The sequence below is a fragment of the Dendrobium catenatum genome, unplaced genomic scaffold, assembly GCF_001605985.2.
Source record: "Dendrobium catenatum unplaced genomic scaffold, ASM160598v2 fragScaff_scaffold_133, whole genome shotgun sequence".
NCBI classification, from domain to species: Eukaryota; Viridiplantae; Streptophyta; class Magnoliopsida; order Asparagales; family Orchidaceae; genus Dendrobium; species Dendrobium catenatum.
Genome location: NW_021318595.1, coordinates 2,697,507 through 2,708,947, shown reverse-complemented (window position 1 = coordinate 2,708,947; position 11,441 = coordinate 2,697,507). Strand labels below are relative to the sequence as shown.

Below are 11,441 nucleotides of genomic sequence, written 5' to 3'. Positions count from 1 at the left end.
CGAAAACATGAACAACATTTAAAACACTCAAATAATAAAATAAACTTGCTCTTTCTAAGGCAGGGAGTTTAATCAAGAAGGCTAAATAATTAGTTGATGCAATGTTAACAAGAAAAAACCTTGAAATGCACTATTTCTTGAGCAATTATTCAAAGCTCCTCCAAATTTTGAACATATTATAAAAATAAATAAAGTATAGAACCTCAATCAAACAGCATACACTAGATCGGTTCGTCCCGTTGCCGCACAGGCATTGAGCAGACAAATGTAAGTCTCTCCTTTCAGTTTAACCTCGTGCTTCTTCATCTCCTCCAAAAGCTTCATTTTCCACATAATTCAAATGTCAGACATCACATGAAGCATTCATAAAAAATCCAGATAATAACAAATGAGTATAAAACAGGAAGGGCGGTAGCGTAACCTTAATGGCTGTGGCAGAATTCTTGGTTCTACCACATGCTGATATCAAGAAGTTGTAGAGATTAACCTGCATAGAGAAGAAAGGATCGGTTATATAGGTTGGACTGGAGGGAAAGGAGGGATGGAAGAGAATCAAAGCTAACATCTGGCGGCAAGCCCATGGCTTTCATCTCGTCTCGGAAGAAAAAGGCGTCCTGTAAGCGACTTCCCTTCATTGCTCCAACGATGAGCAAGTGGAAAGTGTCCCTCAGCGGCTGGACGGCATCGAGCATCATGTCATCATAAACATCCCGGAGTAAGTTTCCCCTGGACCAGCATTTCCCATATAGACTTCAAGTGGAAAATGCCGCGAAGAGGAAAGTGAAACGGAGAAGGTGAAGAAATGAAAGCTCACCTTCGTTGGGCGATGAGAGATCCGATAACAGTATTGTACTCAGAGACGTTGTTAGCATAGTTTCTCCGCGCGTACTCCGCCGTGTCCGCGGAGTACGGCCTGTGGCCCAACAACCCAGGTAGCACCCGTCGGCCATGCCCTGCGAATCGAAATTTCATATCAAAAAGGTAAAATAATGGAAGAAACACTCATTTCGGATTAGTTAGAGCAGCTAACCGGAGAGATTTCTAAGATGGATCATAAGGAATCGTTTCCTGGTCCAGAGACTGTTATCTTCTTCTTCTTCTTCTTCCAATGGCTGCTGCCGAGTGCCGAGGTTCAGAAGAAATGAGCAGCTTTGAGCAGAGGGGGAGCGGGGAGGGATACAGACCTAGGTCATGGAAGGGCAAATTATTCAGTGCGGAGACCGGAAGTAACCTTAACTCAACTCCTAGTGCCAATAAAAAATGATACCACTTGTATCATTTATGTAATTTTTTTTAATAAATCATTTTATTTTATGTCTTGTTAGTCCAAGCGACCTGACTTATCTGACCGATTCTAAAAATTTGAATGCTGAAAGATGCGAAATGGAGCATTTTAATTTTCACCCAACAGTTTTACGGTGCCCAGTTTTTCTCATTTCATCTTCTCTCTTTACGTCCGGTTCTCCAGATGTTGCTTTTAGGGTTATTTGGCATTCTCCAGGACGTAACCGGTTTGCACAAGTTTGTCATCTTTGTTCTAAAAAAAGGTACCCTTTTGTTCTGCCTTTATTGTGCTTTCACTATGTATTGTTTTCTTCCCTATTTTTTCTAGGTTTTCATATGTGCTAGCACAGTGTTTAGGTAAACTTTTTTATTCAATGATTTTTTTTCTATTCAATGATGTAAATAGTTGATTTTGTTGGTATTTCGAAAAGATTGAAATGTCAGAAAAGAGAGGATAAACCTTTCATTGCGCTTTCATTTTGCTGCTCTTTTGTTGCGCCTTTGCTGCGCTTTTTTCACTGTGTTATTTCATAATATAATATTACTTGTCATTGCTAATGCATGTATGGTTCTTGAGCACTTCATTGTAAATAGACCTAAGTACCATGATTTAAGATGGGGAGTCAATACATATATTTTCTATTTAGCAAAAAAAACAATCAATTTATTTGCTAACATGAAAAAGAAACATGCGAGTAATGTATAAGAATGTGTTTTAAATGAAAGATAAGTTAAATAGAAGAAATATCAACAAAAGCACAGTAAAAGCACAATAAAGCACAGTAAAAGTACAACAAAAGCATAGGAAAAAAGCACAATAAAAGCGTAGTTTACTGTAATATAAAGTGATTCATATCCTATAAATTTACAAATATTTATGTAAATTCCATGCAGATTTTTCATGTCCAACAGGCTGTTACTCAAGAGGAAATAAAAAATGCAAATAATAACTTACTGCTATTAATAACCTCCATATTAAATCTCCTCATCAACCTCCTCATAAATCTTCTGACCAAATCCACTCACCAACATTAAAGAAAATTTAGATCAAAATCCCTCAAGACCACGAAAAAGCCCTCCCTCATACAACCCATCAAGACCCCCACTAGCTCAAGGTGAGAATTTGGCTAGTGTTGAAAATAAATTGGCAATCATCAAAAAAGTTTGCAGTACAATTCAAGAAAATATGGGCAACAAGATTGATCAACTTGAAGAAAATTTAGATCAACTTGAACCAAAGGTCGATTATCTTCAATATAAGCTCATTAACCATTATCTCCAATGTAAATTAGATCTTGAAAAAACTCCTCCATCTACTTCATATTCATCTATTCAATATGTACATAAACCTCCCACCAGTGTTGCCCCCAAAACCCAAAAAACCTACAAAAGTTTACATAAAGTTTTTGTGTTGAATCAGTTAAAGTCTCACCTCGTCCTACATACACCATAATGGAATATGAAGGAAAAAATTCCTTAGTCCTGAAAAGCGATTATTTATAAATGAATGCTTCAAAAAGTTTTATTACAAGTAAGTTCAAGTATATTCTTTTTAATTATGCTTTAGCTTAGCTTTTGTTGCACTTTCAAAATGTTTTTATTGCAATTTTGCTGCGCTTGTACTGCGCTTATACTGAACTTATCATTTTTTTCAGGGATGACCCTATATTTACTTATGGTAACATCGTGGTATCGAGAGTTGATATTGATTAGTTACTTATTGATCAGTACTTGGATAATGATCATGTTGATGTGTTTATTATTTTGTTATATGAAAATAATAATTTTATAACTGACATGGATCAACCATTCTTATACATCTTACCAATGCACATAATTAGTATTAATATAGTACTTAACATTTGTTGCGTCATGGAGTATTCGCGGCGGTAGAGAATTATAAAGTTTAATATCTTAGCATTGTACGAGGATCCAGCACACAATCAGATAAGTCAGAGAGGGTGCAGCATTTATAAGAGACACCATAGTTTTTACGTGGAAACCCCTGAAAAGGGGGAAAAACCACGGGGCCTGGCCCAGTTTGAATGAATCCACTAGTATTTGCAATCGATTACAATTGAGGCCCTTCTTAGGGAGAAGACCTTGGCCCGATGTACGTCATATAGAGCGCATTACATGGTGGGAGTTACAATAATCAACATAGACATGTTTATTTGGTCGGAAATACCATTGGAGGCTACGGAAGTCGGAAGGATCGCAGTCCGCAGAGGTCAGAAAGACCATTATTTGGCGATGTAGGTCGGAACGACCGTAGTAGACGATGGAGATCAGAAGGACCGCAGTCGGCAGGAGACCGGGGTTCGAAAGACCTTAGTTGGTAGGAGATTGGGGTCAGAAAGATCGTTGTGTGGTGATGGAGGTCGGAGTAACCATAGTAGGCGAGGGAGGTCGAGAGAACCGTAGTCGACAGGAGATAGGAGTATGAAAGACTACTGTTGGCAGGAGACTGGGGTCTAAAAGACCGTTGTCTGGTGATAGAGGTCGGAGTGACCATAGTAAGCGACGGAGGTCGGGAAGACCGTAGTCGGCAGGAAATAGGAGTTTGAAACACCGTAGTGGGAGAGCGGTACTTCATGATAACTCTCGGCATGGGCGGATCCACCCATGGCTTAGGGTGGGCAAATGCCCACCCTAAAAAAAGTATTTAGAGGGGAGATTTTGAAATATTTTGGGTATTTTGGACATTTTGCCCCCCCTAAAAAAATTTTTTTGCCATACTTTTATCAATCCTAAGTATATTTGTCCATACCTCACAAATTTTTTTTTTGCCCACCCTAAAAAAAGAAGCTGGATCCGCCCCTGACTCTCGATGTCAAGTGGGGGACCGGAAGAAATCTGGGCGTCAGGAGGTGGTCCAGTGGAAATCCGTGCCTTACATGGTGGAGCATAGGGCTTTAAGTGGTAGTCTGGCGGAGCAACAGCGCCAGGCGGTGGTTCGGCGGAGGTGATGGCCTTAAGTGGTGGTCCGGCGGAACAACGGCGTCACGTGGTGGTCTGGCGGGGGTGAGGGCCTCAAGCGGTGGTCCGACGGAACAACGACGTCAGGCAGTGGTCTGGCGTAAGTGAGGGCCTCAATTGTGGTCCGGCGAAGCAACGGCGTCAGGCGGTGGTTCGGCAGAGGTGAGGGCCTCAGGTGGTGGTCCGGCGGAGGTGAGGACCTCATGTGGTGGTCCGACGGAGCAACAGCATCAGGCAGTGGTCCGGTGGAGGTGAGGGCCTCAAGTGGTGGTCCGGCGGAGCAATGGAGTCAGACGGTGGTCCGGCGGAGCAACGGCGTCAGACGGTGGTCTGACGGAGGTAAGGGCCTCAAGTGGTGGTCCGGCGGAACAACGGCGTCAGGTGGTGGTCCGACGGGGGTGAGGGCCTCAAGTGGTGGTCCGACGGAACAACGACATCAGGCGGTGGTCCGGCGGAGGTGAGGGCCTCAGTTGGTGGTTCGGTGGAGGTGAGGGCCTTAGGTGGTTGTCCGACGGAGCAACAGCATCAGGCGGTGGTCCGGTGGAGGTGAGGGCCTCAAGTGGTGGTCCGGCAAAGCAACGGCGTCAGGCGGTGGTCCAGCGAGGGTGAGGGCCTCAAGTGGTGGTCCGACGGAACAACGGCGTCAGGCGGTGGTCCGGCGGAGGTGAGGGCCTCTGGTGGTGGTCCGACAAAGCAACGGTGGTGGTCCGACGTAACTTAGGTGGTGGTCGAGGAAGCAAGGAAGCAAGAGCGATATCTGATCTCTCTCTTTTTTCCTTAGGCTTCGGTCTCTCCTCAAGGGAAATGAGCAGTCTATTTATAGATTTTCTGGAGTGACATGGCTCGTAAATAGGTGAGAGATCAAGGGCAAATGAGGAGTGGTTGGATGGACGGTCGATATTGAATCCCTTGATTGTGGACAGTTCGTCAGACATTTGAAGGTCTATTGATGTCGGAATTCAGTGATCTTGGGCTCGTTGGATTCGTCTCATCATGCCGCTCGATTCAACTATAAGCTCGTTATGTTTCGAGACCATTTGGTAATCCAAATTGCTGTTCGAACCTTCCAACAGCACTTCTAACCATTGATTTGGACTCATTTGGGCTCGGATTGAGACGAAATTGGTGCCGTTGGGTTCGTATCTCTAAGACGCTCAGTTCGACTATAAGTTTGCTAAAATCGGAGTTTGGATGGTCCCAATTTTAATTTTGAAAGTTTCCAATTTGATTTTGCATCGAGATTCGCTCCCGATTAAGATAATTTTTTGACGACGTATCAATATTATTTTCTCATGCATTAGCACTATCCTTTTTTATTTCCTGTAGAATATATAATGAATACAAAAGTTATTCGAATTTATTTGTCCAACATATCAACAAGAATACAGTGAAGAAAAACAATCTTTTAATTATGACCATCATCCACAATATGCACTGGACACTTCTTATAGGTAGACTGAAATATATATATATATATATTATGATTCATTACCCAATCTACAACATAAGAAAATTTGTCTAAATGTCGTAAGTTTCAGTTTTATGATATGTGGCCTTCTCTCGATAACGAAGTGAACTAATATTTGTTCTTTATTTTATTCATATAAATGACCTATATAATGAAATGAAGGAATACTTTGAAAGTGACTTAACAAAATGACAATTATATTGTGTCTGTGGAGTTCCAACCCAGACGAATAATGTTGACAGCGGAATGTTCATCTTCTAATATATGGAAAAAGTGATTCTTCGACGTAAAGTATACTGGAAGAAATAAAAATATTGTAAGAAGAAATGCCAAAGTTTAGGGTTGAATTCGCTTACGTTCTCTTTCTTTCAATGAAAAAATAGTCATTTATTATATTTAAATGTAGTTCTCATGTACATTTTGAATTTCACAATTATAATGGGTAATATATTATTTTAACAAAAGTGCAGTTAAAAGCACAAATAAAGCATAGTAAAGGCGCTGAAAAAGCGCAGCAAAAGAATAATAAAAGCGTAGTAAAAGCACAGTTAAAAGTGATATACTCGAACTTACTATAACATAATTTTTGAAGCATTCATCCATAATAAAAAATTCAAATCATATATACTAATAAATAATTGATAATTCTTATGCTTGTGATAAGAAAACTAAAATATTTATTACAATGAATTAAATATAAAATTGAGTTTAATAGAATGATATTATAATTACAATTCTGAAGAAAAGAAATCCATCATCATTCTTGTGTACACAGCCCTGGCTCTCTTGTTGCAGCCTTAGTTATGCAATTCTCAGTGAAGCATTCAAGCATGCTTGGGAAGTTCACATGTATTGCAGAAGGAATTTTCATTTATGTTGTTTTTTCATTCAATGCATATCTCTCTATTAATAAAATTAGGATATATAAAATAATAATAATAATAGATTGAAGTGCAGTTAAAACACAATATATCACAGTAAAAGCACAACAAAAGTGCAGTAAAAGCACAGTAAAACTGTGACGGATTATAAATCTTACTCTTTGGCTTCTTCTTTTCCCAGTAGCCCTTCAATCTTGCATTAGATATGCCTTTAGGCCTACGCTTTAGTGGATATTTAAATTTTGCATTTGGGGCGCCACCCCCTGTGTATTTCCAATAAACTTATAATTTTTAATTTTCCCGTCAAGAAGCAAGTCTATATTTTCAGCCATGTCTTTCATTGCATCCAACATATACTGCTCAGTCAATTCATTCTATTGAGCTCGTGTGCTTATTTGATATGCTAATATGATTTCAGAATATGAATCAACAACCACATTTATAGGTATTATTTCATTTACCTTTGCCCAAGTGACATGAATATATACATTTTCGAGCTCTTGCTGACCATCGCAATAATAGGTACTTCTCAGGGATTTTCATAATATCAAACTACCTCAAAACTCTCATACAGTGAGAACACAACAACCCCATTATTTCAAACTTCTTATATGTGCATTAAATGGTACATTCTATTGCATAAAAATGAACTATAAATTAGTCTTTATTATTTGTGTAATTAACTAAAATTTTTGAAGAATCATTTGACATATAGTCTGTGCTCATTTCACCCATACCTTGAAGAAATTCTTCCTCAAAAAATAAAATAATTTTCTTGAGTAAAATCGATCATCTTGTTTTAATATTGAGTTACTTTTTATTACATGTACTATTTTGGACTGACTGCATTTGTAGTCCTCATCCTATTCATTCATGCGCCAGGTCATCGTCATATTTTCTAAGCCAATAAAATAATCAATTATCTAACTTGTTGGCTTAGAAATGTCATAACACATATTATTAGTTGACTCGCTACGCTGCGTTAATAGAATTCCCATGCTAAAGTAATCCTTATTGAATGTTGTTGACTACTTACTCCTTGTCTTATAAAGATCCCCCAACTATTCATGCTTTTAGAGGTTCACTTCCATTATCATTTCATTCAATATTTTCTCAAACTTCTCCTCTGAGTCACACTTGGTCATACACTTATGGAATAGTCATCTGACTTTGTTATTGCTATTGAAGCACTCAACTTTTGATGGAACCTTTTAGAGATGTGTCATTAGCAACGTCTATCAAGAGTGTGGGGTAGTGTAACTTCGATAGCCCTAGCCATTGCCTAGTCCTGATAAGTAAATATTGTCATTGGATGTTTATCACTTATTATTCATACAAATGCTATAAATAATAATGTAAAAGATTTACTTGTTACCTCTGACAAAAAATGTCATACCAAGTAAAATGTTTTGCAAATAAGTATTTACACCGATAAATAGGGCACAGACTAAATATAGTTAGTAAGCACATAGCTCATATAAAAAATCACCATATATCCAAAACAGGCATAATCTATCCTACCAATCTCATCAACCCAAAAAAAATTAATAAGTTATCAACTCATCAAATTGGACATCCCATGCAAACATGTTGTCATCAACTTGTCGATATTTAAATAATTGAATCAAAGCATTATTGTCCTTAAATTCAATCTTTAATATTTTCTCCTTCTAAATGAAGTTGTATGCATCCCTTTTAAAGAATATAACATTCTGAACCCGTCCAACTTCTTCAGCGATGTAGAAGAATGCATCAACGGTTATATTCATGGCTTATGTAATTGACTTCATAACAGAAGCTTTATCATCATTGATTTTCCTTCATGATCTCGGGAGGTGCTGGTCTCTTGGCCTAACAAATTAATGATTGTGGATTTCAATAAAATTTTTCACAATCCAATTTCCAGATTTATCTACTGAAAACCTGATCAAAGATAGACAACCCGCTCTGGTATCATATCTTCTATATTTCTTTTGAGAATTCAGATCAAATATTTTCTTGAAACTAGCTTTTGAACAGATAAAGTCCTTGAATTTATTTTTTTAAAAAATTTGGTCAGTAACTATGATGATCCTTGCGCGCACTAAAATAACTATTATGAGCATAAGTGTAGCAAGCATCATAAGCTTCTTTTTCATTTTTAAATACAACCTGAACAAACAGAAGATAGTCAAAAGAACAGTAAAAACGCATAAAAAGCACAATAAAAGCACAATAAAAGTGCATCAAAAGGGTTATGAAAGCACAGTAAAAACACAATAAATAATAGCACAGTAAAAGCACAACAAAAACTTAGATAAAGCACAATAAGATATGTTTGTTAAACACAAGTTAATGAACAGCCAAATGCAGTAATATCAAAGTAAAAACAAAGTAAAAGTTATATTTGAAAGATGCATTTAATACATTAATTGAAAGTGCAATAAGAACACAAACAAATTTTATACATCATTTGAAACCTTTCGAAAACTTTAGGATAAGGTAGAAATTTACTGATAAGTTGAAACATGTCGCTGATCCAGCCAAAATACCTTCCGATTTCTGAAAGTTTCCATACATGCGTTCAACATTTGTGTCTTGTGAGCATTATAGCTCTGCAAAAATAGCAAGTTCTTGTTTTTCCTTTCTAAGCAGCTAACTGAGGTCCTAAATATTTCGATTTAGGACCTTTCGCGGGGTTCCTTGAGGTGCCAACCCTAAATCCAGTCGTCCAGACGATCCAATTTTCGTCCCGACGAATCATACAACCAAAACTGATTTTTTGCACAACCTGTACCGATCGTCCCGGACGATCCAACTTCGTCCCGGACGAACCTGGAGCAAAAACTGATATTACATCCTTGAGGTGCCAACCCTAAATCCAGGGTTTTAAAAAGACAAATTTTTAAGGTCAAACGGGTTGCTCGAGCTGACAAGACATAAAAAAAGGTTTTTATTTAAAAAAATTTCATGTGTATCATTTTTATTGGCGTATGAACATAAGGTTACTTTCGATCTCCACACTGAATAATTTGCCCATCGAAGGGACTTTTTATTTTGTGCTGACACCGGACGGAAGAATAGTCCGATTTTCTCTCTACGAACTGCGCTTTTAGTGTAGATAGAGAGAAATCGGATGATTCTCTCTGTCCGGTGTCTGCACAGAATAATCTCTAGATGGGGTGAGGGTGTGTGTCTGTACACATTCATGGGTAATATATTTGTAAAATTACCATTTTTTAAAATTTATATTTAGTAAATTTAATATAATATAGAAGAAAATATTTTAATGTAAACATATGCTTAGTTTGGAATATCTTTTTCATACTTTCTAAAATTATTTTTTAGCAAAAAAAAATTAGTTTAACAAATTTTATAATAAAAAAAACTGCTTTAAAAAACAGTAACAAAATTGTGCCAAGTGAAACCTTAGACTTCATTTTATTTTCTTACTGTTTTGAGAAGTAATGTCGAAGATCATTATATGAATTTACTTAGGTCAAAATATATTTGGTTTCAAATGTTAGTAGCTGTCACATTTCGGTCCAGGAGGCAATACACCTTGACAATATGGGATGCAATAAAGCGATAGAAAGACATGTTTTTTTATTCACAAAGAGAAGGATACATATACAATAGATACATCATTATACACACACACACACACACATCATAGTAAACAAACGAAGAGCCAATTAATTAATAGAAGTTCAAATAACAAATACATCAAAATAATAATAATTTTGATACAAGCCAATAGAAATATAAATAGAACAAAAAGTATAAAAGAAACTACTCAACCCCCGAAACACATAAACATAACTAGCTACTATAAAATAAGAAATATAAAAAAGTCTGTTGCTAGTAACCCTACTCTTGAGGTGCCGGTCAACCAAACACGCCTGCAGGACCTGCTAAAAATAATAATTTGCTCAGCAAATAACTCCTATATATCAAATCATAAATGACAAAAAAATAGGGCATGCAATATGGACAACCAATTAGTGAAAGTAACAACCTAAAGTCACTAGTTCAAAGTAGTAAAGACACTACCATATTCTCCTACAATAGGAATATACTATGCTAGTGACATTAATGTATGTAAAAAATTACTATCAATATAATTATTTTAATATTTGAAAATGCAATCACACTAGGTATCATCATACCTCAAAATAACACACAATCATTTATTATTTCCAATTCGCATTTACTTATATCTGCTCACACACACACACACACACACACACACACACACACACACACACACACACACACACACACACACACACACATATATATATATATATATATATATATAAGGTAAGCACCAATCAAGAAGGTAAGCACCAATCCAAAAAAATTCAGTGATTCATATAGAGTCGTCACTATGGGGGGGCCGTTGACCTGGACTAGCCTAAAACTAATAGTCTTATACCGACATACGCATAATCATATAATGCAAGTGTTGTTACAAATAATCAGCAGGTGTTATGTAACTCAATATGACAAAACACAATTTATATAACCAACTTGATATATAACATGAGTATCATATACTACAAAAAAATAAAATTGATATGATTTGCCAGTAATATTTTTATTGCATTCAAATAAAAATATGCATGAAGATACAAAATTTTATGTATAAAAGGTTATACAACAATAATTCAAGAATATTCTTTTTATGAAATTTGCTAATTCATTATAAGCAACAACAAAGATTTACTACATGATGGTTTCTATGTGAGCCATAAACAAAATCACTCACATGCACAATACTAACAAATATGTAAAATAGAACTGACAACTTAAATGATTATAAAAGAATTCTAATACAAATATATATA

At 36.8% G+C, this 11,441-nt stretch overlaps 1 protein-coding gene across 1 annotated transcript; it reads right to left on the bottom strand.

The window, feature by feature from the left end:
* Positions 1–202: 202 nt before the first annotated feature.
* On the bottom strand, positions 203–1,236 carry LOC110101113 (pentatricopeptide repeat-containing protein At4g35850, mitochondrial-like). The gene is made up of 5 exons (XM_020828895.2): positions 1,031–1,236; positions 815–953; positions 564–726; positions 422–487; positions 203–318 (listed from the first exon to the last, which is right to left on the bottom strand). The coding sequence occupies exons 1-5, from the start codon at positions 1,053–1,055 to the stop codon at positions 208–210; spliced, it is 504 nt and encodes a 167-aa protein (XP_020684554.1). The 5' UTR covers positions 1,056–1,236; the 3' UTR covers positions 203–207.
* Between the last annotated feature and the right edge of the window lie 10,205 nt (positions 1,237–11,441).

What these genes read in the sequence shown, in the direction of transcription:
- LOC110101113 (XM_020828895.2), bottom strand. Translation starts at nt 1,055, where the DNA reads ATGATCCATCTTAGAAATCTCTCCG. An exon ending in TCTCTCATCGCCCAACGAAG is followed by an intron (nt 727 to 814) that starts GTGAGCTTTCAT and finishes ATGCTGGTCCAG; the next exon opens with GGGAAACTTACTCCGGGATG. An exon ending in ATTCTGCCACAGCCATTAAG is followed by an intron (nt 319 to 421) that starts GTTACGCTACCG and finishes TGGAAAATGAAG; the next exon opens with CTTTTGGAGGAGATGAAGAA.